Source organism: Oryzias latipes, chromosome 12, assembly GCF_002234675.1.
Source record: "Oryzias latipes chromosome 12, ASM223467v1".
Classification (NCBI taxonomy): Eukaryota; Metazoa; Chordata; class Actinopteri; order Beloniformes; family Adrianichthyidae; genus Oryzias; species Oryzias latipes.
The window spans coordinates 25,402,830-25,429,620 of record NC_019870.2 but is presented as its reverse complement, the minus strand read 5'-3'; the positions used below and the strand labels follow the sequence as shown (position 1 = coordinate 25,429,620).

At 41.7% G+C, this 26,791-nt stretch overlaps 2 protein-coding genes across 5 annotated transcripts in view; both read right to left on the bottom strand.

Moving 5' to 3' along the window:
* The window catches only part of tjp2 (tight junction protein 2), a 47,733-nt gene extending 45,913 nt beyond the window's left edge, over positions 1-1,820 (bottom strand). The window contains exon 1 of the mRNA XM_023961030.1: positions 1,661-1,820. The gene's annotated coding sequence lies outside the window, so the exon portion shown is untranslated. The remainder of the gene's footprint in view (positions 1-1,660) is intronic.
* Positions 1,821-6,947: 5,127 nt separating this feature from the next.
* LOC101166403 (phosphatidylinositol 4-phosphate 5-kinase type-1 beta) lies at positions 6,948-21,664 on the bottom strand. Of its 4 annotated transcripts, none has more exons than XM_011482041.3 (15): positions 21,546-21,663; positions 18,112-18,332; positions 16,741-16,871; positions 16,519-16,636; positions 16,289-16,441; positions 15,791-16,087; positions 13,455-13,639; positions 13,232-13,312; positions 11,919-11,967; positions 11,755-11,839; positions 11,542-11,679; positions 11,375-11,459; positions 10,566-10,653; positions 9,349-9,416; positions 6,948-8,010 (listed from the first exon to the last, which is right to left on the bottom strand). In XM_011482041.3, exons 2-14 carry the CDS (start codon positions 18,181-18,183, stop codon positions 9,378-9,380), a joined length of 1,521 nt encoding a protein of 506 aa, XP_011480343.1. In that variant the 5' UTR covers positions 18,184-18,332; positions 21,546-21,663; the 3' UTR covers positions 6,948-8,010; positions 9,349-9,377. The 4 variants fall into 4 exon arrangements, with proteins under 4 accessions (XP_011480343.1, XP_011480347.1, XP_011480344.1 ...); XM_011482045.3 differs by having other exon boundaries at positions 11,375-11,456; positions 21,546-21,662; XM_011482042.2 differs by lacking the exon at positions 21,546-21,663 and adding an exon at positions 18,464-18,564.
* Between the last annotated feature and the right edge of the window lie 5,127 nt (positions 21,665-26,791).

Sequence of the window (26,791 nt, the reverse complement as noted above, 5' to 3'; positions counted from 1 at the left end):
TGTGTTTGCTTTACAGGGTTTTTCTTTTTAAAAGGGGTTTTCAAAGAATTCTGTTCTTCTGAAGTTTCTCAGTTCCAACAGTCTTACAGGTAGAACAGGACAAAAACAGTGGAAAACATCTGAATTTTTAAAACAAAAGAGTTAAAACCCATGAGAAAATACAACAATGCCTCTTCTACCCAGACCACTGGAATATACCAGATGAAATGGCTTTCTTAATCAGAATGTTTTTCTTTTATAAAATAAGAATATGTACACACTAGTTCAAATCATTGTCCTTTTTTCTCATTTTTGTCTTATGTATTGCCTCAGCATTAAATAATTATAAAAAAAATAAAACGAAGTTCATTGAAAGCTTAGTTGATTTTTGAATATGTACTTTTCAAAAAGCCATTGATCTAATGTGCTTTGGTCCTTCATACCATAACTGGGCTGAGCTGTAAAGGCCACACTGGATCAGAACAAACTGACGCTACTCAGAAAAGCCTAAATCAATGTAATTACAACCTAACTAACATGTTTAGATGCTAATCCAAACTCCAGTTTTTAGGATACCAATACCCAATAGTTATATATTTTCTAACTTCAACTGTGTGATGGTGATTAGATGAGTCATAACATGTAACAGAGTAACTGTCAAATTCTAAAAGTCTTTGTCCTCACGTCAATCCATGACTTCAGGCATGAGTCACACTCTGCTCACTTCAGGCCTTAAATAGAAAAAGGATCGACAAAAAGCACAATGAAAATGAAACTCATCCATACGTTCTTCTGCCCTGCTCAGTTCCAATTTTTTACCCCACATGTTGCTTAACCTTTAAATTTGGATCAAGACATTTATGGACAAATATATGTATATATATACTGGCAAACTAAAAAGCAGAAGCTTTGGATAATTAAATAGGTCTTTTGTGAGGTTTCCATTTGTGTCTGCATGTTAACAAAAGGTTTGACGGAAATCTTTCCAGTTCTCCTGTTTAAACATGTTGAACAACTACATGGCTGAACGGCTGAACTTCCCTGAAGGGACGTATTCAGCAGACCAATGGAAACTGCAAATAAAACCACATCAGACACATTATTTGTTAGAATCTTCTTTAAAATACACCAAAAATTTTTTTTTTTTTTTTTTAGACAAAGTGTCTGCTCACCTGCCTGTCCTGACATGTATAAACCATTGGGTTCAGTCAACTGTTTTTAGCTTCTGTATGATTTATTGTGATTATTATTGTGTTAGTCGTTGCTGAATCATTTCAGAGTGGAAGGCCTGAGTTTGAACATTTCAGGAAATCAGTGGCTCTGTGGTCCAGAAAACAAACCTGCATCACTAGTTCGACGTGGAACTGTGGGTCGGGTCACAGGAAGGTTCCGGAAGTAAGAAGGACGCAGAAAACTGTGCGTGCGCGCGTGCGGTATTATTACACTGCGGGCCGCGAGCGTGAGTCCAGTTCAGTCCAGTTCGGGGGGCTTCGGTAGACCGCGATCCGGCCCAAACTGTTCATTATTGTTCATTATTCAGAACGAATCGGTTCGGTCCTGTGACACGGTTACTCGCGGCCGTTGAAAGACTGGGTGGTGTTCAAACATGGCAGACAGACAGAGCGGAGGGAACAACATTTGCGCCAGCCGAGCCGAGCCGGACCGGACTGAGCCTTCTTACCTGGTGCAGGTGTTTCTGATCGCGGTGTTGAGAGTCCGCGGCGCGGTTCTCCTCCACGAAAGACTAGATGTTAAAAAGCGAACAAAGACGCTCCTTAGCCGAGCTCAGCCTCGGTGAAGGCCATGTAACGTTATTTCCTGGTTCTGGCAGGTATGTGGGCGTGGCCTATGGAGTGCAGGTGTGGTGCCGCGTCACTAGTTTCATGCTCTTTGTAGGTGCGGCATGTAGTTTCGTGTCAGTGGGGTTTTTATGTGACGGTGGGACATTATGACTTAGGAAACCAAAACAGACTGTAAAATCATCAAGATTGTGAGGTCAGAATTGTTTTGGTTCTTTAGCTTTGAGCCCTGGAACCTCGAGTTAGAAGCATTGACCACTTACATAAAGTTGGACTGAGTGACCCCTCCCCCATCATGCTTAGTATAGGAAATGTCTAAGAAGCTGTGAACTCACAGGCTGCAATTGATAAATAAACAGCCAAAATATTACCTAGTAATTTTAACCCTTGTGTTATTATGAGGGGTCCAGATGACCTGATCCTCACTTGGGTGTGTTCTCCCTACCATGACAAAGGTGGATAACGGTGAAGAGGATTTCATGTGTCAAACTCAAGGCCCAGGGGCCAAATCTGGCCCTCCATGTCATTTTATGTGGCCCGCAAGAGCATAAGTTTTTAATTTCTTAAAATAATAAATAAAAATTGTTGTTTATTTAATTATTTGATAATTGTTTATTCATATCTGGGGGGAATTAAACTTGAAATATCAGATTGGGCAACTATACATTAGGACTTAAACACTGTTCATATAACCTAACCTGACAGAATCAAATGTAAAAGTAACAAGCAAACATATGTTTTCTATGACACTGGAACTGTCACTTTAAAAAGTGATAATAAATAAATGATGAGTTATTTAACATTAAGGAGTAGTTACATTTATTTTTCAGTTATATCTGGCCCTTTGAGGACAGCCACTATGCTGATGTGGCCCTCAGTGAAAATGAGTTTGACACCCCTGCTATAACCCATTGTAAACCTGCTACTTGACATTTAGAACCTAAAAGCCTCCGATGAAAATCATGTTTTTTGACTTTTTTGACTTGAACTTGTGCCATTCTTATGAAAATATCACGTAATAAATAATCATTTCATTTTTGCATTTCTAAGTTAATTTGCTGTCAATCAAACAGTCGCGAAGACGCTCGGTGTGAATTAATAAGCTGTTAGCCGCACGTATTTAAAATTAAACTTAAAGTCCCAAATGTGTTCTCCACATTTGTGTTCTCTCTCTGACTGAGTTTGAAGGTTTGCTGTCCCGCAATAACCAGAGAGGGTAAAAATAAAAACCAATAAAACCAAAGCTTTATTTTTTTATTGCCTCGATGAACATAAGAAAACTATCTCTACACTTCAGGAGACCCGAGCAGGCTGGCTCCCCATCCTGCAACGGGTCTCTGTCTGGCTGCCAGCTGGCCTCCCGGGAGCCGGCATAGTGATTCAGCTCCAACGGCCCTGCAACAGACTGTCCAGGTTGTACCTTCCTTTGCCCAACAGCAGCCAAGATGGGTACTGTTGGGCGATTTGGTTAAGACGGGTACCACATGGTGCTGTTCTGCTGTTTCCAAGACCTCTTCTACATGGGCGTGGCCATTGGTGCAGAGGTAAAGCAATTTTCCGTTCCTGCTCTGCAAACTTGTCGCTGTTGAAGTGTTCTTGAACAAGGGACACTGAACTCCACATTACTCCTGGTAGTTTGATTAGCACCTTGGACGGCAGCACTGTGTGAGTGTGTGTGAATGTGTGAGAGTGATGTGTGAGGTGCTCTAGCAGAAAATGGAAAAGCACGTTAAAGATTTTGCCATCTTAGTTATTCCTTTTTTAATCTATATTTAGTCTAGCAAGTGGACCGAACCATGTGCAGCTCAAAGCCAGCACAAAGAAAGTGGTGAGGAATTTACCCAGCCCCTTTGCATGAAGAGATGAAGGAAAAGATAACGGAGAATACATTCTTGAGAGTTTACAGGAAGCTCAACTGGAGCAGGAACTCTGTGCAGGAAAGGCCACAGTCTCCTCCTTTTCCTGAAAAGTTTCCAGTCCTTCAGTGTTTGTTGTCTACTGCTGCTGAAGCTTGAGATGCTCGAGACAGAGGGGGGTAAACAGAGGGCAAGTTCTGTCCTGGGGGTGAAACTGGATAATCTGAAGGCAACCTGCATCGCAGGAAAGAGCTCCCACCCTTCAATTATTTACAGTAATTATGTGTAATGACTTATTGCTCAAGTGAAAGAGAGATTCCACTTTTCTCATTTTCATTCTCAATCATTGAAAGTATTTGTATTAATGTTGAGAAATGTTTTTATTTTTTTACAAATTAGCATTTAACGATGAATTCAGGGTTATTTTCTATCATTAGATCTTAGAGTCTACAGACTACTGGTGTGACTTGTTCAGCATCTTTTAGAACATATAGTTTGTTGAGTAAATGCAGCTTCTTATCACTACTCCAAATAAAAGCCCTGAAAGCTATAATTAGTTGCTTCTATACAGAGTTTTGGTGAACAGAAAGAACACATCCATTAGTTGTGTACCTGACCTCTCAATACACTTGAGTTTATTCAAGTGGAAGTTCCTTAGGGCCTCTATTCTCGTCTTTGTTGCGTTTCCATCTTATACGCTTATTATTATGGACCAAACCATTTTCTCTCAGTAGACATTTGATCTCACTTCACCTCACCAAATCTGTGACAGAGCTTAGGTCATATTTAGAGTTCGAAAAATATTAGTTTGATGACTGTGATTATGACACTATGTCACCAAAGTGACATTGTGTTAGAAAAAAAAGGGGAAACTACTAAACTACACCCTTCATATTAACTATTTAACACCAGAGCTTTTGTTCCAGTGTTGATGTTCTTTGAATGTCCATAAATCTTTAACCGTGTATTCAATTAACGTAATTCCAGCAGGTTATAAAGCTGAGGTGTAGCAGCCTTATGCTAAAATACAACTCTTTACAATGGCAAAGTGTTCACACAATAAAAATAAATCAACTGATTCCGATACGGAGCAAAGTGGCTTTGTTCCTTAGTAACGTTAGTAAAGAGTTGCATAATGGAGCAAAGCCGATCTTCTCTGGGTCAGAATCCGCTGGAATTACATTAATTCCGTAAATACTTTAAGAGTTACAAAAGGGCAAAGAGCATGTGTTATTTTACTGTCAATGGCGAAAACTCTGGTGTTAAAGGGTTAAGACAAAAAAACAAAACACTATCACAACGTGATTTTAAAAGTTCAGAGATCAAATCCTACCACAAACTTCATGTTTTCCAACCAACCATTGAAGCTCCTTATTGGATAAACACACCTGATCCAGGTAAGGTAGGGTTTTTGGAAGACCAGCAGGAGACCAGCCTTAAGGCTGGGATTTGTGCACCCCTGCTCCAAGGTGTCTCTGGGTCTGCAAATGGAGATTGGACAGACTGGCAAACTGTTCAGGGCATACCCCGCCTTCATCCAACAGCAGCCAGGAGGCTTTAGTAACCCTGTGACTCCAAAAGGAATTTAGCAGATCTAAAAAATGGATGGATGCAGAAATTGCGCCCTCAATTTGACAGTTATGATTTTCATAATGCCTTCACTTTGCCATTCCCCAATTTGACACATGCCAGAAAGTTACAAATGTTGCAGCTCCTAAAGAGATTACATATTTTCCGCACTTTATGGCACACTTTAAACAATGTTGTTTCAAACAACAACATTGCGCTTTATATTTCTGGAAAACCTTTTAGATTAATTCTGCTTTCTGATGTTGAACCAATTTTGAGAGGCGCTCTGTCAGAATGTCATTCTGTTTAGTATCAGTCTTTTTATGAGCTGCAAACATGTTTGTGTAATATTGTTAATATGCTAACACAGTTAATATGAAGTGGTGCTTGACTGCTAACAAGGTTGGAAGTTAGCGTAGTTACAGTAACATTTGTTTTAGTGGTATCAGTCTGTTTATTTACATTTTATAAACAAGGTTGGGAGTTACAGGTGTTGTAAGTACGCTAATGTGGCTTATGTTTCTTACGTGTCTAACATGTAGCGTGTTACAAAAAATCTCTAGTGTTACTGTGAAAAAAAGTCTGACGGACTGACGTATCTCTGACTCTTTTGTCTCGTTAAATGTGCCTTATAGTTCAGTGTGTTTTATTTACGACATAAGTTCAAATATAGACCATTCATTGACTGTGTGCCTTGTAATCCGGTGCGCCCTACAGTGTGGAAAATACAGTACTATCAGAGCTCAATTTGCACAGACTTAAGCTGCATTCACACCATTTGCTCAGCATAAACATCCGATTTCAATGTTGAGTCAATGTACAGACATGGTCAGAGGTCCCGTGCGATTTGAGCATTGGGCGTGGCCCATCGGTCGTGCAGCTACGCAATTTGAGCATTGCAGCGCAATTTGGTCGTCGTGGCACTTTGCTTCAAGAGTCCAAAAACCTGTTTAAGTTTAGCTAGGTCAACGCTTTGCGTCATCCAATGAGGGACTCAGCCTTGGGCACGTGACATGTTTAGTGAAGCAATCGATAGGTGGAGTCCACATCTAACATAGGTAGAATCCGATTGTTCCCCTCTTGAGCTTTATATTTTACTTTTTTTTGGTCTATAAAATAATAAAAAGATCCTGATTTTATTCTTGTTTAATTTTTTCCCTTGTCTGACTAAGGCTGGACAGCAACTCTTCAAACTGGGTCACAGAGACACGGAAACTCCGCTAAAAACGGCTTTCATTAAGACACAGCTCCTGCAGCAGGAGTGACCATGCCGGCAGTCTGTCGCAGGGTGAACCCAGACATGGAGACGTGACGACCGATTCTTTTGTAGAAATTTTTATAAAAAATAAACCAAATCTCTTAACTTCATTCGTGTCTTCTATGCATTGTAAATAAGATAATCAGTCATTGCTTTCATGTGGTGATCAGACTAAAATCATTTGGTGGTAGCTCCTGCCACAGGCATCTGGGGCATCAAGTTTATGAAAACATTGTTGGACCGTTGAGCTACGAATTGGATTTGAGAGGCAGCCAATGTGAGTTTGATGCACATTCAGTGTGAACGCAGCATAAGAGGGTTTTTTTATTGGCAGATCAAAGTTGCCTTTGATATGCAGAGTTGGGTGGAGCAACGTCCGGTCAATTTAGCCATTTTCCATTTCGGCATATTCAAATTCCAGTGGGTGACATCACAGATTATCCATTCAGTCCATGGACTGTGTGCAGAAACCAAAAATAACACAAATCATCTCATCATTTTATTTGATAAGCTACTTTAGAACTACAGGCAAACAAGGCAATGTCATCACACATTCAGTTTTTAAACTAGCATAGAGGACAGTTTTCCTGGTGAAGTGGCACAGTAACATATTGAGGAAATTAAGGCAGACAGAGGCTAAAATCAGCTCCCAGAAAATGGGAAATTGATGTTTAAATAACAGAACAGTGAATAAAGACGGTCACACGTGATAACAGGACCACAAATATTTGATGAATTAGTCACATTAGCTCTCTGCTAGCATGCTAACTATTTTTTAAGTTTGTTCCCATGCTAGGATCTGAAAGTCTCAAAAACACAACAGTGTAATGGAAATATGCTGTAGCAACAACACACGTGACAATATTTAGCACGTTATTTTTGTTGATCTATGTTTGGAATGCCAACATGTCGAAGTTGCAAGCAATGGAAGTGCAGTTAAGGCTAAGGTTGATGTTTGAGAGCACCCTTTCACAAAATAAGTAAATTCTTTAATGTTGCAGAAAATGGCACAGTTTAACATAAATTACACTATCTGCTATCACTCTTTCTATAGATATTTTCAACAGCTAAGTATGAATTCTAATTGCAAAAACAAAGTATAATATCCCAGAAATACTATTTTTATTGACTGTTTGATAAAAACTTGTGTTTTCAGGGATCCAGCCGCCGGAAATTTTTTTTTCTACAAACAAAGAAAGGAATCAGAAAAAAATGAACAGATTGGATAATATGCATGCTATTTAAGGAAATATTTGCAAGCAACAAACATAAAAGGACGGACAAGCTTCATAGTGTTTTCATTTCAGCAGTGTTTCATAGATCTGAATCGAGACAATAAATAAAACCTCCAGAACTTCGTGGGATCATTTCTTCATTCATTCCTTGGGTCTCCGATGATTTGGCATGATGAAAAGGACTCAGACAGGAAGGTAAAGAGATGCAGACTGGAGCCGGCAGACCAGAGCCCGTCTGCTGTTGCTTGTAGTTTTTAACCTTAATGTCTTCTGCTTTTTGGAGGTGGGGGTTCACATGTTCAGAGGGATCCTCACTGGAAAACAATGGGATGCTTCAGCTAACAGACATGAAAAGTGGTCAAAGGCACATAAGGAAAAAATAACTTTGGTGTTTCTGCTGAGACTTGCAGGACTGAACTGAATGGCTTATATGTTCTTGTAGTATTTTCTGATGAAGGAGAGCATCTTTAAAAAAACAAATTAGCTTAAAATTGCATTTATGAGCAAATGACAAAGGGGCGTCTGAAAAAGACTGTAGTAGTGACGTGGAAAATACAGTGGACAGGTCACATGTTCCCTGCTCATTTCCATTCTGATGCATCCACTTGTAGACAAATGGATCCGTGCATCTGGCTCAAAACTCCAATATTACTTACCATTTTAGTTGCACCATTAATGTAAGGTTGGGGTTGTGAGGGGCTGTAAGGTAGCGGGAGAGATTGTAAACAGATGGGTGACAGGAAGTGTGGGCAGGCTTTCTCTGCTCCAACAGTCCTGCCCACAATTCAGAGGCAGATTTCTGATAAACCACTGCCGCTCTGCACAAACTATGTCCTAGAAAAAAACAGGTTTTTGGGGTTCGGCTAAAAAAAAAAAATGGCATAATAATAATTAAAAGCCCACTGGGAACACGTTTACTATAGATCTAAAGATGATCGGAGTGGGTCCTTAAAACTCATTATGAAGTCCTGTTGGATTATATTTGAATGGATAGATGCCTTTTTAATTCCAATGTTTCCTAGATTAAACTAGACACGAAAATACATTGAATTAAGTAAATTAAATCTCAGAAAAATAGGATTGTTGAACCAGGATGAAAAAAAGCCACTTGTGCGCAATGACCCATGGCTCCAAGATCTCCGGCTGTTATCATTTGAAGGATCTTTCAATGGACGTCAACAGGCTTCCTATGAAGCCCCGCTGTCCAATGTGAGCTGAGGAGCTCCATGTTAGCCTAAGGGAGAATTTTAGGTTACATAAGAGAAGTGCTGTGGAAGTCTTTTTCAAAAGAAAGGGTTAAAAGCAGAAGCTGAGGAGGGAGTGACCGAGCCGAGTCATACAGTGAGGACGTCAGCGGCTGACAGAAGGGCTTCAGGGCCCTGGGACACCACCATCAAAGCAGAAAGTTCCAGGAAGATGAGATAACTTGCATGCAAGAGATGAGCTGGAAGATATGAGCGTGCAACTGACAGTGAGGAGACGTGGCTGAGAGGCAGCTGTTTTTGAGCCCGCCCCCCCCACCATGCACACACAGAATGTTTCTATTTTTGTCCTGAAGGTCTTCCAGGCAAATGTGAGTCTTAGGAAGAAGCACCCGTCCACAGGAGAACGTGAGTGAAGGAAAGAGGCCACAGATGTGGTTTGATGCTTACATTTGTGGATGCTGGGACACAAAGAGTGATCAAGTCCAGCCGGGGGCTGTGGGTGAGTCTGTGTCAGTCTGAAAACGCAGAAACACCCAGTTCATCCTTACTGTTGCTCCAGTACAACATGCAAACACTTTGAACCAGACCCTTTCTGACTGTTCATTTAAACCACTCTTTTACGCACGAATAATTACATGAACAGAGGAACAACTTCGACTTTTTTCATGTTGAATCCTACATTTTGACAGGAAAATTGAGAATGTTGTTTTTTCTTTTTTGTTCCGACAAACAATTGTTCTTTAACCCTTGTGCTATCTTAGATGACCCCACCCTTACATTAACGTGTTCTCCCTACCATGAAAAAGGTGGATAAAGGTTGAAAGATTTCATGTAATCCATGGACACCAGTGAAGATCACAAATCATTGAAGAAAAAAGGTTCAGCGCACTGTCTAGTGGGTCTAGATGACCCAACTCCCAACGTTAGAGTGCCTAGGATAGCACAGGGGATAATTCATTTTATAGGAGAGTCCTGATTGCATTCGTGAAGTGACCAAAAAAAGCTGCAGGTGCATCAATCTGCAGCACTAAGTCATCCTGTAGTGATGACACTTTCATTGTGGAACAATGAAGGCTGGAGAAGCTGCAGAGCTAAAATCACAGGTCCCAGCTAAATAATGCAGTAATCAGAGGGGGTGGGGGTTTGCCTTCCTGTCAGCATTTGTTTATGTGACATGGAAGAAGATACAAGTCAGCCGGGTATAAAACAGCAGCCGCAGCCGAGCCCCTTCATAGAAAACACTATAAATAAGGCAGAGCCAGTCTAACTAGAGGCAGGACAACTCCTCCTTCTTTCTTTCTTCCTCGTTCCTTCCTTCCTTCCTTCCTTCCTTCCTTCCTTCCTTCCTTCCTTCCTTCCTTCCTTCCTTCCTTCCTTCCTTCCTTCCTTCCTTCCTTCCTTCCTTCCTTCCTTCCTTCCTTCCTTCCTTCCTTCCTTCCTTCCTTCCTTCCTTCCTTCCTTCCTTCCTTCTTTCAGCTGTTTATGTGAGACTGCCTAACTTTGCATCAACTCTGATTCCACTTCTGGATGAACTTTTTCTGAAGGTTTGTTACGAAGCTGTATCTGACACACGTAACCATGTAAAATAACAAACAGTGGTATGAAAGTGATGTTGGTGCTGGATCAGGAAGATCATGAACCACTGGCAGAGCAGCGATTCGTACCAGGTAGACGTCCAGCTCCGTGTCTGACTGATGGGAGGGCAGAGCGTCGTCCAGAGCGATGGTGGAGGCGGAGTCCCGTCTGTCACCACTGCAGTAGAAAAAAGATACGTCAGTGACTTTCCTGCAAAAACATAACTACTCTTGGAAAGTATTAATATGTGCAGAAGATCAAAGATTGGCATGCATCAAAGGTAAGCTGCTGTTGTATGATCATTAGCTCTGTGGTTGCAGCCTGTCTAAACCTTCATTTTGTGTCGAACACCTAAGATGTTTTTTCCATTCAAGAATTACCGTCTCATTGAAATGAAACATACTTTATAAAGAAATAAGTCATTATTTTTACGTTTCTTCATGCATTTTGGTTTTTCAAATTCCCTTCGTGTGTTTCCATCATTTGTTTGATTTAGTTGCAAATTGTCTTATAGATAACAATGAGCAGTATTGGGATGAAGCTGTAAAAAAATAAACTGGGACGTAATTCATCAAAGAGAAACCCCGTTAAATGTGGATTCTGACAAAAACATAATCTCTGGTTTCATTTGAAATTAAGAGTCTTTAAGCTATATACCGACAAACTTGATCTCAAAGTTGCACAGGAGACATTTGATCTGTAATCTTTGCCTGCTTGTATGTTTCAGACATATTTATACGAGTATGTTCTGGTTTTAGTCAAAGTATGAAGGCAGATTATCTCCTTCCTGCAGAAATGTCATGGCAGAAGAACTGAGTTTAGTAATTAAAACATCATGGATCACTCTAATGCTCTTACATTTGAACACGGATCTCCCTTCGTGGGGAAGACAACACACCTGTTTTCAGACAGCTCGTCTTCATTTCTTGAAAAATCTCGATTGACAGGAAGAAGGTCTGGTTGTTTGGAGGAACTGCCAACTGCTGAAACAAAAGACTCAATGAGAGGAAGAACCACCCCAGCCGTCCTGACAGGTATCCAAAAGCGATGAGCTGCTGAGCTTACAGCTTTCATCTAGGTTGTTCATGCTCAGCGCCTTCATGTTCTCCTCCTTCTCCTTCTGTGAGGACAGAAACTCCTGGGAGGCGTACTTAGTCGTGTAGAGCGAGTTCTTCTTCCTCTTAGAGGATGTTCCTCTCAGAGCTGGAGTTCAACAACAGCAGAGTTTGTGGGAAATAACGCCGACAGGTGAGGATGCGGCTGTGCGTCAATGCTTACAGTGAGCCTTTTTGAAAACAGTGGTGCTCAGGAATTTCAGGAATCTGTCAGCGTAAAAACTGGGTCTGTGGACGGAAACTGTATCCTGAAATGAAAACAGGAATTTCTCACAAAAGCTTTGGATCGGAAAAGCAGAGCGGGAAAAAACGGGAAGAGAAACGTACTCCATCGTGGACAAGAGCCTTCCAGGAATGCTCCACCTTCTTGATGAACCTGAAGTTCAGTCAGAAATAAAGTTTTTCACATTTCATGTCAACATGGCAAAAAAACTGCACAGTTGAAGTTACTTTTGAAAACTTTCAGTATACTGTAAAATACTGTAACAATTAAATCAGAATTCATTAATGACCCTCTCTGATGATAACTATTTTTGGTGTTTTTAACATGTTTTTGTGGGATTTTTCTCTTGATGGAGGGTTAACCTTAACCCTAACGTTTATATAAAGAAAGCTTAAAATTGCATTTCCGACTATATTTTTTAAAATTCAGATTCAGTGAATTAGGAACAGATGAAAAAAATGCTGTTTGAAAAAAATAGTCTTTATGATGTAAAAAACAACAATGGGTGGGTCACAAGCTTCCTGCTCTGCTCCATTCTGATGCATCCACTTCTAGACAAATAAATCCATGAACGTCTGTGTTTTCCTCGTCTGAACTGTGCGGCTGGGTAGCTCCAATATTGCTCGCCATTTCTGGTGCACCGCAAATGTTAGGTTGTGAGAGATTGTAATTAGCGGGAGAGATTGTAAATAGATGGATGATAGTAAAGGGGGGCGGGCTTACTCCACGGACAGTCCAGCCCACAACCTATAGGTGAATCTCGGATGAACTCCTGCTGCTCTGCAGAAACAATGTCCTAGAAAACGACCCATGTTTTTTCTATTTGGGCTACAAACAACATAATAATAATTTAAAGACCAGTGGGAACACTTTAAACATAAATCTAAGTATGATCAGAGTGGGGCTTTAATGTGTAGTGGTAGCTGTCTGTCCCTGGGTGTGTGTGGTCGTCAAAGCAGAAGTCTGAAGCATTCCAACCTTCACCTCGTATATATCTTATATAATCCAGTTCACAAAGCAGGATTTTGCATCATCATGCCTCAACCAGCCCCACCCATCCCAGCTTTTCCCCTGGGTGACTCAGTTGAAGGTGGGGGAGCTCTAGATCATAACGTGAGTTCTTCAACATCATCTTTCTAAATAATCACTAAGTGTCAACATCACAATAACACCTCCTGCAGGAAAGATGGGCAAAGATGGGCAAAGATCTTCACCCCCACCTCCTGCTTAAAGAACTTAATGCGTCTCTGCCTGATAATAAATTCTGAGAGGCCTGGGGAACAATTCAACTGTCTGTTATGCCCACATATGTCACCAGGGGGCGCTTCATGTCTGTGATTGTGGAGCATGCAGTGAACAGGTGCTGGAATCAGTCTTCTGTGCTGTTAGTGGTGGTGGGTGGGTGCTGGGGGCTTGCCTGTAGGACTGAAGGATGTCGATGATTCCTAAAAAGATGAGCAGGTTCTCATCTCTGTGTTTGGCTGGAATTCCCCCAAATCTGAAAGGAAAGAACAGCATTATAGTCAAGTAAGTTTCACATCAACTGCATGTACACTCCTTCTGAAAGATCGACACTGGAATCGTGTTGATTTCAGGCAGAATTGATGGGCTGAGGGTATTTTGGGTGAAAGCTGACTCACGTGTCGTCATCAGCCACCGGTTCCGGATCCTTCACTGAGCCCTGGATGGACTCCAGCGCCGTGGAGTACAGGACCTTCTGACCTTTCTTGCTGTCACCCCTGCCTGCTCTGGTCAGTGGCTTCTTATCCAGAACATGAATGCCCAGCAGGAGACTGTAATCCATGATCTTGAAGCTCTCCAGAACCTGGTGAGAGGAGCTGATGAGTCTCAGAGGGAACCAACCGTCATGGTGAGGTCCATCCGTCTGTTATAAATGAAGGTTAGCTTGGTTTCTCCTCCTCTGTCTGCTGTTTTGTAGTTTACTTCACTTCATCCTTAATCCCAGATTATAATTCTAGAATTGATTGAAACAATGTCTTAAAACCTCTACACCTAAAAGGCGGAGGGGAATGTTTTGAGTTTTCCTGCAAACAAAGTTTGCAGCAGACAGGCAGGTGAACCGACAGCAAACATGCAGAGGCTGCTCAGGTGGAGCGGATCAGGTGGAGCGGATCAGGTGGAGCGGATCAGGTGGAGCCTGATTATGTGATCAACACTCTACGTGATGGAACAGCAGAAGAACAGTGTGGTGATGGCGATCCGAGGCCTGAATCTGTGAACGGAGAGGAAAACCTGCTGGGCGGACAGGAAGGCCAAAATCCGTTTGCATTAAAGCAACATCTGTTGTAGTTTTTGCATCCCTCTGAATGCTTGACTCCACCCTCTCGGGAGACCCTCAACCAAAACCGCCAAACTGAGAAGTGGAGAGCCCGCACTCGGATTGGGAGAATGGGGGTTCAACTCTGCAACCAGATCACACCTTGATGGGTTTGAGGGAGCTAAAGAAACAAATGGTTTTGAGTGACAGCATGTTACCCCTGACCCAGGGGAGGGAATAAGGAGAGAAAATAATCATAAAACATTTGTGCGTGTAATACTTGATTTGTAACTCTGATGACCCAGAATTCTACCAGCATTTAAACGCATCATCTACCACAAATCTGGGTATGTGAAGGGAGTCTCAAAACCCCTCATGCACTTGTAACTCTGATCAGTGTGTAAATGTGGTTTTGTCTATGTTTATCAGGGGATTGGTGCGTACTGTTATGCGCGGGAGCTTTTTGAATTCGTAGTTAGCTTTAAGCCAGTGTAATTTCAAGTTGTGCGTGCATAAATTATATTTTGTATTAGTAGAGTTTTGATATTCAAGTGTACACACAAAATATTTTATATCCGTTACAAATCCAGAATTCCGCACTCAAAAATGTTTTGAGAATATTTTCTTTTTAATAGGGGACATCCCTGAAACAATTTGAGCTTTTTTGATATGGATTAAATCATTTTAGGAATCCATTTTCTCATTGTCTTTCACTCGTCTGGGATTTTGGTCATGGGGCCAGATCCTTTGACCATCTCCCAACTTTCCCAAGGATTTCTGAACAGCAGAGGGACCATCTCTCCAGAGTGTCCTGGTCTGCTATGAGGCCCTTTCCATCTTGTAAAGCTACGTTCACACTGGGCATTTGATTCGTGTTCAACAATGCCCTAAACACAGGTTCTGAATGCACGTTTAACCCATGGTGTTCATACTGAACAAGCTTTTTGTACTATTTACTAGTGCATGTCCGCTACCTACAGTTAAAGGAGGCTTGGTGCGAAATGCCAAAGCAGTGCAAATCTCGAAATTTGGACACAAAATTAAAACAGTTCAGTTCATTGTTAGTGTGCTTGCAATGGCAGACATGGATTACCGTCATGTCAGAAGCGTGTTGTAGTTTGTCTTTATTTGAAAGATCAGTCCAAACGTTGTCAGGCCCGTCATGCAAACGTCGTCAGGCACGTCACCCCGGAACCATGCCTGGGTTCACCAGATAGACCAAATCTATGCGTCACAGCCAAATCCGAGTCCCTGATTGGTCAAAGTTTGACCCGGTTTAACTTGCAACGCATGTTCAGTGGCTGCACAATTTGTATGTAGAGCCCGAAAATGGTTGTAGAAACTTGCGTAGTTACACGTGAAAGAGAGAGGTTTAAACGTAGAAGCCGAAATGTACATTTATGTGCAGTTACAGACTTTTGATTGTAAGTGGCCGCTTAAACACATCTTGCTGGGGGTGGTGTGAACGTGGCTTAACACGTCTTTGGAATGATGTCCAGGTGTCCTCCCCCAAAGATGCCCAATCACCCCTCCCAGTTGGCTGCTCCCCATATAGAATTAGTGGCTCTGCTGACATGTCAGATACCGTTTTCTGAGAGTAACAGGCCTGAATGTCAACAGGTGAAAAGATTGAGCAGATATTTTGTCTAAGACGAAGTCATGCTATTCTGACAGATCAAAGTATGAACTAGAACAGACCCGGCAGTCTCTCTGAAGGGTCTTCATCAGCGCATTGTGGGTTTCTGGATCGAAGTACAGCCCCTCGTGCGTCTCTTTGAAGTCCAGGTCTTTGAATGTGGGTGAAGACTTGGTACGTTCTTTGCGTGAAGCTCGTCTTTTGTACAAAGAACCCTTCAGGTCGTACTTGTAGTGCATCGTCATGGCCCGTGGCAGCACGTTGTTCATGACCACCACGCGAACGGTCACACTGCCACACTGGATGCAGTAAAGTCCATAGAACTTGGGCAGCAGGGTTCTTGGGTTCTGGTTTAGATTCTGTGACGATAGAAAGGCACGTCTGTTATTTTACCAAAGCCACGGAATTAAAACATTAATTCAAATGAATGCAACACCTCAAAGGACAGTTCAAAGAGCGATTCATTAATAGCTCTTCACCCCAACGTCTCCAGAACCACACAGTTGAAACCACGCTAAAGTCACAGTCACTGCTTAAGCATAAGCCAAGAATCAACAAACCATGTAGTAGCCAGGAAGCAGCTTCTGCAGAAACTCCGCCTCTTTGTGCTGCACCGTCTTGATGATGAATTCGTCATCGCTGGTGAGGTAGAACCAGGAACTGCTGGCGCCGGGGTTGGACAGCTCTATCAGCGGTTCATTGCACATAGAGTACTAGAAATGAAAGGGACACAAGAGTCTCAGCAAACAGGCCAAAGTGAACTGTGCTAAATTGGTGTGATCCTTCTCACCAGGTAATCGTCTGGTTTGATGCCAAACAGCTCCCTGAAGTAGCGAAAAGCCAACGGGGCGTAAGTTTTCAGACGGAAGTCTGGGAAGTGATGTGCTGGGGTCAGGGTACTACCCTGGCTGTAGAGCAGACATCCGTGTATGAAGATGGTGTAACAGTAAACACTTGGATTACGCAGAAAATGAGGGGTTTAAAGAGGTATATGAAAAACTCAAGCGTGTACCTGGGCAGGAAGACAGTCTCCACCACAGAGAAGTCTTGCATGAGAACATCTCGGTCTGGTTTTGAGCTCATGTTTCCCACGGCGTAACCAATGCCCAGCTGGATGGCTCCTTTCAGGGCTGCTGCATTGGGCTACAAAACACACAAGTTTATTGAGGAAAAACTCTAAAAACCGATCCTCACAGTTTTTTTATTTGTTTATTTTTTTATGAACAGCTCTTTGACTCCAGCTAAAGGGTTAGGCCAAAGTCTGACATAAAATCTGTTGTTTGCGCTCGGCGTTTAACAGATCTACCTCTCCAGCACTGTAGTAGCTCAGGTCAATGTTTGAACTACTGTCGAGGTGTTGGCCAGATGTCCTGGATTGGTTGACACATGCAACGAATTAAACGCTGTTTTCATGTTTGTTTAATCCCCACAAACCATGGAAATATTTTAAGATTTTAATTCTTGCTCTGTATATTATTCTACATTTCATGGCATGTGTCACTAATTTGCAACATACTATGTAATCTTTGACTCCATTTCACAATGAGAACATTAAAGAAAATTTTTGTGTGATTGAAAATGAATTTGGGCATTAAGGCCGTAATAATAATAATAATGAGAAGAATCAGTTGGAAGGCCAGTTCTCTTCTGTAATCCTTGGCCAAAAGTCAACAAACGATAGGAAAGAGTCACAATAGCTGTTAAAAACTTGATAGAAACTACACATAACAGTAAAAAAAAAAACAGTAGACGTTTTTAGAGAGGAAAATCAAATATAAGCTCAATGAAGCTCACTTGAATTTCCATTGAAACCCTAAACTGTATACAAATTCTGGGCAGATATTTACACAGAGAGCGACAACCAAAGTGTCCCATTGAGTGGAGTTGACTCCGCCCACCTGGTTACGTTCTTGATGCGTTTCTGTGCATTGACGTAGAAACATGAAGTTCTAACACTTTATAAAGAAAGACGGCGTTTGCTTCAGCTGACTCAAATGTAGTCTATCAATCATGTTGCTGTCAAAATCAGCAGATCTGATAAATATTCAAAATGAGATAATATCCCAGATTTTTTAATTATTTTACTTTTATATTTAGGTTATATACATTTTTTTTCTCATTTTTTGCTCCAAAGAATTGTGGTGTTTTATTGTTTATGTTTGTTTATGTTTTTTATTGTTTATTTTAACTTTTATTTTATTTATTTTTTATTTTATTTTATTTTATTGTTTATTTTAACTGTTGATTTTTTTTCTCAGCCTTTGGTTTGCTTTGCTGATCTTTTATAAATAAAATTGATCCACAGGTTTAAAAATCTAAACGAATGACACATTTCATTAGTAAGAATTTTGTCACCAAAATGAGTCTGGGGGGATGATCTGACCTTTCGGAGTGTGGCTGCCTCTCTGGGCCGCGTGGTTCCTTCTCTTTCACTCATGGAAGTGTTGTCTGACATCTTTTTGGCTGAGAGAACCTGAACAGAGGAAGTTCGGCAGTTCTTCCTCCTGAAACGACTTCCTTCTTCCCCTCAGTGGTGAATGGAAAAGCGCAGCAGGTGACCTTTGATCTGCTTCACCGAAACTGCATTTCCCAGGTGGGCCATTCCTGTGGATAAAAAAAACAGAGAAGAGTCACTTTTGTATGAAATTGTGGTGCGGGGGGGTCCCCGAGGTCACTCAGCATGCGTGGACAGCTCCAGGTCGATGCCCTTCTCCCAGCAGAGACTCACTGCACACCTGAGAGCCTTCAGTCTGGACCTGTGCTCCTCCAGCTCGCCCGGTGCTTGTGGGCTGCAAACACTCAAGAACCTCTCCAAGAAGCCCGTGATTCTAATTAAGAAGGATTGTAAGAACCATTAAACACTAAATCCCTCTTACACAACAAGTGGCTGTAAACTTAAGCCCCCCAACCTCCCAAAGATGGTGATTCCTGAACTTTACTCTGAACAAGCTTTCTTTTTCATAATTTGATATTTTTATGGGCCGATTGGGTTTGTATAAAAGCTTTCGTCTATATTAAAGTGGAAGCTGTGCACCCTCACGTCTTATTTTCCATCAAAATAATGGAGCTGACCTAAATACGTCATAATACAAAATCCACCTTCTGTAAGCCCAGAAAGATTTGGAGCTGCTTTCTCAACAACATGGTTTGTTTTCTGATGGCGTGTTCGGCCATGTGAGCAAACACTCACCTGATCATCATTTTGTGGGCAGTGTAAACCCCCCCACACACACACAGCTTTTTCATGTTAAAATGATGAGTCACGTATCCACCAACATGCAAAGTCTGTGCTTCTTCTTCATTCAAATTTTTAAGAAGTTAATTAACTTTTCTTTTTTGGTCATTACAGGATGCACTGATGCACTAGATGCACTGCCAAAACCGTCCCCCTCTTACCACAGTGGTAGATTTTCTTTAAATACACAAGAAATCCTGACAATGGGATGAGAAAAATGGCCTCATAAAGAATTCTTAAGAAGGATTTTGCTAGTGAAAACTTTCTAGACAAGATTGTTTTCCTTAAGACAGAAAATAAGACAGTTTTCGTTGAAACAGAAGTCTTTCTTAAGATTCAGTTTTTACAATGTGTCTTCAGGATGTGGTGTGAGGCTCTGACTCAAAACTGGGTAAGGGGGGGGGGGTCGTGAGGTCACATTTGAGACTTCTTTTTCCAATTTTTAGTGATTTATCAAACTGTTTTCAGATGCTTGGGCTTTATAATCTTCATGATGTGGTGCTAGAATGTCAGCTGATGAAGTGACTTCTTTCCACAAGCAGTCAGGACCGATTCAGATGATGGGACAGTGGTGAACAGCCGGGCCAGAAACAGACACATAGACGGGACACAACCTTTGCTTCTGCAAACAAACTATGTGAAATGGATCTGGAGGGATTTTCAAAACAAGAAAGAGTTTGCAGCACACAGTAGGGATCATTTACATGCCGCTGTTCCTACAACCTGCTCAAACAGTCCTCCACAGAACCAGTCACTGAAAGCTGATCCTCCTCAAATAAAACTGAAAGTTAAAAGGAAATTTCATCTGTTACATGACTCATCACCAAAGATCTTGTCAGTAAAAGTGAAACTGTTGACAGCACGTTAAGAACAGCAGAAGAGCTGATGTAAAAAGTGCACACGGCACCTGTCATAACCTCTGAAAAGACAGATGCAGCACTGAGGCGTTTGTGGAGAAACCGTCTTCTGAGGGTTTAGAAATGTTTCTTTGAGAAAAAAACTCAGCATTCTTTCAGCTTTTGCTGTAGGAATGTGACTAAGAAAGCCTTTTTTCTGGTGTGCACATTATGTCATAGAGGAGGATGCAGCTCCTCCACTTTTAAACTGATAAAAAAAGTAAAAGCAGAAATAACAAAAGCAGGTTTTCTTTTGTATTTTTGTTGTTTCTTGAACAGTTTACAGTCCTATAAAACTCCAAAATCAGCTATAGACTTGAGTTCAGATGTGAAGCTGAAAAAAAAAGGCCAAACCACATAAGAGCAATTCCAGTAATGGGGGGGGGGGTATCAAGGGGGAATCCAGAGCTGACTGAACCATGAGTGGCGGGTCCATGGAGCACTTCAAGCACCATCACTCCTTTAGCCTCTTGAGAGCCGAGCTCTTGTTTGATATGCCTTTTTTATGCATAGTCATATGGATCCTAGCTAATCAGAGTGAACTTCAGTGATAATAAAACACACGATGAGATCTCCTCATATGTGGACGCCAGGTCTCAAGAGCTTCATATCAACATCACCCGTTTGGTTTGTGTTAATTAGTCGCTTCCTATGATTTCCGTTTTTTATCGGAACTGCATTGAACTCCTAAAACGAATAAACAGTTTGATTTAATGAAGTTCCTCATTGTGACGCATTGTTCACAGAATTAAAGCCTTCTCTGAAGGTTTTATGGGTGCTGTTGATGATCCAGTGTTGGTTAATCTTAACCAGAGGCGGTCGCCTTTTCTAAACGCAGAACTTTTCTCTCATATTTTCATGTTGTTCATCCCTCAACAGCTATTGATGCAAATGTGCATCAAACCACTTCTGCTCCTAACTTACATTCATTTTGCATCTAATTAACGGCAAAAACACATAAGAGCTTATTTTCTGTCATTGCTGGAAACAAATTCAGGCGTCAAGGGGTTAAAATGCTGCTAATCTGAGACTAAAATCATGTTGCAAAGCGCAGAAAGGGATTGAAACAGAGATGAAAGTACAGAAAGTCATCATCAGAAGTGCTGTTGCTGGCTGACCTGACAGACCTGACAGACCTGACAGGACTCGTGACAGCACAAGTGATGTCAACTGAACAGGTGACGGGGAACATTTGAATGTTTCAGAAGTCTAATTTCCTGGTATTCTGAGCCATAGTAAGAAGATCTTTGGTGGGGATTTATCAAAAAAGGAAGACATCAGAAGACGAAGCCCAGACCGTAGAGACCTGCTGCACCTGTTGGACTGTTGCTCAGAAAGCTGCCCTAATGCCAAAGTCCAGAGAAGCCTGCACCAATGCGGGCTGCAGTGTGTGTTCAGGTGAAAGCAGGTAAATATTTGAACGTGTGGCGTGGCACGCACTCCCAGCTCTTTTGCATGAATGTAAATACTGAGAGCTCCTTTTAGGCCCACTGCAGAATTTCAGCTTTCTGTGTCATTTCATATCATGTCTATGATATGAAACTGCGCTCTTACCCCTCTGGAGCAGAGTTATACCTCTCATGCCCCATGACACTAACAGCTGCTCACTGCTGGACAGAAACGCTGAGCCAGCAGAACCAGACTGAAGGCTGGAGCCAGAACAAAAATGGGAATCGGTCTTCTTACCTGGAGGAGCATTCTGGGTGTAAAACAGCTGCTGGTGAACCAAACGCAGAGCAGAACTGAGTGATAAAGGCGACGGAGCAAAGAGCTGTGGAGCATCCTCACCACTTCCTTCCTGTTTCTCTGCTCCGCTTTCTCCGCCTACCTGTTGTGTTTGCACTCAGCACTGACACAGTCCCTCCCCAAGGTAAAACTTCTCTTTTGCATTTGAGGAAAAATGTTTAATACATGCCTTTCAAACAGCCGACATGGTGCCGCTTAATGAGGAGAGGCCTTAAAAACCATTTTTAAAAACTACTTTCAACTGAGAGAAAAAAAAAGTTATAGAGGAGGAGAAAATGGTTCAAAAGAGGAATTGCTCCCTTTTGCTTGGTTAAGTTCTCTTGGTTTTTGCCATGATCCGTTTTGGGTCACAGTCACGTCAGGTTCAATTATCTACTGTGGTTTTCATTCATCCATCTTCTAAACTTGTTTTGTTCCTTTCCGGCTGCTGGAGCCTATCCCGGACACTCGTGAGCAAAAGCAGTCGACATCCTGTACAGGGCGCCAGTCTGTCGCAGGGCAGTTGTTTTCATGCAAGTCAGTTATTCTCTGTGTATTCGAGTGTCTCCTTGTCAGGCAAGCCTGGTAAGCCCAGCTGATCTTTTTTCAATTTAACCTTTATTTAACCAGATAAGCTATTGAGAACATCTTCTTTACAAGAATGACCTGCAGAGAAATACAAAGGTAGATAAAAGCACATCACATACAACAATTTACATCAAGAAAACTACTCAGTCAAAAAGTCTGGAAAATATACACGGGGTAAATGCATGTTTAGTTAAAACATGCAAGTTTCAGTCAGTACATCAATTAAAAGGTTTTTAAAAGCTCAGATCTGTCATGATTAGCAAGGAACAAATACAGACCCAGATGCTGGAGCCCGGAAGGAAGACGGGAGAGAGAAGGTAAGTAAAGATGATTTATTTCTTTGCAGGTTGTGGAGACGTTGGCGACAAATGACAGCTGCCGGCTGCAGGTGAGAGGCTGAGAGAGAGACCGGTATACAGGTTCGAGGTTGTGGCGTGGCTGGAGGATAGGCATGAACAGGATCGGGGCGTAGCGAGGAGGTCCAAATGGTTCAAGGAGCATTTCCAGGTTTCCACTCGTGGAGGGTTTGTTTTCCTGGAAGCAAGGCATAAGCAGAGATTAACTCGGAATCAAGGTTCAAGAGCAAAACATAGATGACCAGACATAGATGACTGAATTGAGTGGAAACAGCTGGGAGTCCTCAGGAGCAGAGCAAAGAGGGGAGGGGGAGGAGCGCTGCCAGAGGCACCATGACAAGATCAATACTAAAGTGCTTAGTTTTCTGAGTTTTTGAAAGTCATTCCAGTCTTTTGCTGCTGCATGTTGGAAAGGTAATTCTCCAGATTTTGATTTTATTTTAGAAAGATTAAGCAGTATGAGCTGGGCCGCGCATGTGCTGATTTGGCACTGCCCTTGACAAAAAGTAGTACACTTGAAGTTTACTTTACAAGTACAGTTGAGTATACGTATAGCAAGTGTACTCTAGACCATGTACATGTAGTGCAGAAAGTATGTATAAAGTGAACTTCAAGTATACTGCCCCCCTTATACTGTTGTACTTTATTGTACTACTCTACTTGTAGTACAAGTAGAGACTGCTTTATCCTGAGGGCAATGGTGCATACTTATATAAACACTTTGTCTATGTTTAAAACTAAATTTTATTTTTTATCATTTTGTTTATGTATTGCAGCAACATTTCACTAAGAAAAGGAATGATCTCCTGTTGGTAGGAAAGCAGAAGCTTCTCAGATATGAAGTTTCTATTTTATAACTGCCACTAGGGACTATGTGATGATGGATGGATGGATGGATGGACAATAAAGGACAATAAAGATTTATTTTTTTTATTGACAGAAAACCAGAGTTAGCTAGTTTTTTGTTAGTTTTTTCCCATTCAGTGACACAAAAGCTGCTTTAAGCAACGTGATCCAGACACGCTGCTTTTCCAGATCTGTGAGAACAAAAGAGATTATCAAACTCTGTGTTACCCTGAGGCCTATAAAGAGCTCAGAGCTCAAAAACAGCAGCATTCAACACTCAAAGCAACATGTTTGTCCCACAGCTGCCCCCTCCCGCCAGTGGGGGTTGCAGCAGCCCCCCCGGTACTGCATCCTTGACCAACTTTTTCAGCTTTGCGAACAACACACAGACAGTACCAGCTGGGATTTGAACCGTCACCTTCTGGGTGTGAGTTAAGGGTGTAAACCACTACACCACTGTGCAGTTTTAATAACTCTGAACCATGGTTTTTAGGACGCTCGTCTGCTTTTTACAGTGAAATTATTCATGCATTATGGGCCTTAGGCTGCACCACCTTATTGCATCACATTCCATGCCCACTGCACAAGGAAGGTGGTGCACCTCAGAGCCTTTGATCCTCTTCCTATTGGAGGCCTGACGATGACAGCTTCTTCCATCGTCAGGACCAGGTGGCCCTCTGTCCTCAGAAAGTGAGGAAAATCTTTGGCCTTCTGTGATCTGACAGACACACAATGGGAAGGGAAATCCTAAGAGTTGGGATGTTGCTGGGAACTTTATTGCCGTGGTAACAATACTCTCCCAGAAAGGTTTGCATTTTACAGATAGATAGTCCAGGAATGGCTGCCCCTATTTTCTACTCCTGCCTGAGTCCTTGCTCCTGGTGATTACGTTATTCTGTCCTCCTCTTCTGACAAAAAAAAAAAAAGATTTTAAACAGTAAATCCCCTCAAACCAGGAACCTCTCTGTGTTCAGGGTGGAAGATGACTGGAAACATGAACACCATAGCTCTTACTGTGAAGGATGCACCTTACTGTGTGGGTTGAGCTCGTCGTATTCTGGGTTCTGGGTTCAGATGATGTGGGTTTAGGATCTACTGTCAGCTTGAGACAAACCTGGTGGTTCTCGCTCAGCCAGGCTCCTCACATTCCTGATGATCTGCTTCAGCTGGATTTGCATGAATGCTCCTTCTCCGACTCCTGCAGCTCCTTCTTCAGATCTCCGACAGACCTGGACAGTAGGCCTTTCCCAACACTTTGGATCTCAAGGTCCAGCTTTTACTTTGAATAAAACCAGCTCAAAAGCTGTCCAAAGCATTGTTTTAAATGAAAACTAAAGCTTATGATAATTGTTATCTCAGTGATGCTTAAACATCTCTTTTATGGAGATTTTTGAAAAGAGTGAGTTGAAGATGTTCAGCTTCAGGTTCACACCATTTGAATGATTGGAATCAATCAATTTGATGAAAGGAAAGTTAAAGTTTTTAAGGAGCAACGTTGACACCTGCTGGTTATCTGATGAAATGCAACGAACTTCTCGAAATTCGAGCGAGTGAAATAGAGAAGGGACCAAAACAGAGTTAAAGAAAATATAAAAATGCCTAATTAGGAAGAATGCCATGATAAAAAAGATCAGCTTAACATTTGATGGTATGAGGAGCAAATGGTTGTCTGGCAGAAGGATGAATGAAAAGAATGGCTGCTGATGTCACCACTCTTCCTTACAGCCCACAGAAGACTGTCATCAGAGACAGTCAATCATTATTAATCTAAAATGTCAGTTTTTTGTTTGCTTTCAGATTGTCACACATGTTATTAAAACATAATACGGTCCCACGGCTTTGAAGCAAACCAGATTTATTCATGTTGCTTTGTCTGGAAACACCAGACCAGTGAGATTTGTTGAACCGAGCTCCAAAGAATGACTTCCTTCGGTCACTCAGAGGCTGAAAGAGCAGCTTTGTGTCAGAAAGGACGGGCCAACAAGCTGCTCTTTGAATTGTTGTGGGGTTGGGGCCGACCGAAAGCACAAACGACACAACGTCAACTCATAAAGACTGATTTATTAGAACAGGGAGAGACATCAGGCTCGGCCCAAAGCAGGCAGGAAGCTCCAGAAAGCAACAGATGAGGGACGGCAGAGCGCCTCACTGCAAGTCAACGTGCTTCAGTTTGTCAGCTAAAATCTGTGAAATGTTTACCAAGGATTTGAGAAAAGACAATGGTAATGCAGGTAAGTCAGTTTTTATTGTGTTAAGCTTCACCTTTTATGTTAACATGAGGCTGTTTCGGTTTCAGCTTTAAAATACAAACATGATCTGCTTTAGAGATGAAACTGTTACTCCCTTCTGCTCTGCATAAATACTTTATTATGATACCATGACCTTTCATGCAACCTTGAGATTAATGCCTCTTTATCAACTTGTATTATGTTGAAACATTTAAATAACATAAATGGCCAAGGTATGCACACTGTAACACTGTTCCCTGTAAGACACCGACAGTGTGGTCCCAAGCATTTCACAATAGTTTCTACCATCTTGACAGTTACTCTCTGTTGATATTTTCACTGTAACATGTTTTCCTCTGAGCGAAAATCTGAATGAGCACAAGAGAGAATGAGCATTCAGGATTCAGGATGATGGATTTTATGATCAAACAAGAAGGTCCGACGAAGCGTGGGTGAGTTCAAATATTTGACAATTATTTTTACTATCCCACTATCTGTGAGGCAACCAGTGGGTGTGGTGCATTATGGGAGTTTATATTTTCTTTTGGGTTTTATTTTTTAGTGTTTATCAAGGTATTAGTTATTGCAGTTCATGTGGGTTTGCTTTGCTCTATTGTAAAAGCATTCCCAGTGGTCATAAACATTGTTGAGAATTGTTTACATTTAAATGAAGTAAAACATTTTAGACATACTTTTTCAATTTTTATTTTGTATTTCTGTTGGGAATTTCTAAAAATATATTATTGTATCAAGAAATTTTATTTCACAGGATTTAGATATCTACATGATTTCTTCCTCTTTTGGCTTCTCCCATCAGGGGTCGCCACAGCGAACAAGTCGCATGGTAAACTTGGCAATGTTTTATGCCGGATGCCCTTCCTGACACAACCTTCTCAAGCCAGGCTTGGAACCGGCACAGGGGTAGGGAAGAGAACAGGGAGCAGCCCAGAGTCGAACCCTCGTTTCACGGACGGAAGGCGCCGCAAACCAGCATGAGCTAAACCGGCTCCCTAGATATCAACATGATGTGTTATAATTTATTTTGTAGTGTTTGTAACAATAAAAACATAAATAATTGGGCTAAATTACTCAATTGCTGTTTTTATTTGTTAGCTGAATTGCTGTTTTTACTCTGAGGGGTCTGGGGGTAGGGGGAGCTGAACAGCTGGTGGGGTCACATGCCCAGATT

What these genes read in the sequence shown, in the direction of transcription:
- LOC101166403 (XM_011482041.3), bottom strand. Translation starts at nt 18,183, where the DNA reads ATGTCAGACAACACTTCCATGAGTGAAAGAGAAGGAACCACGCGGCCC. An exon ending in TGTTTTCAAAAAGGCTCACT is followed by an intron (nt 11,680 to 11,754) that starts GTAAGCATTGAC and finishes GTTGAACTCCAG; the next exon opens with CTCTGAGAGGAACATCCTCT. An exon ending in GAACAACCTAGATGAAAGCT is followed by an intron (nt 11,460 to 11,541) that starts GTAAGCTCAGCA and finishes CTTTTGTTTCAG; the next exon opens with CAGTTGGCAGTTCCTCCAAA.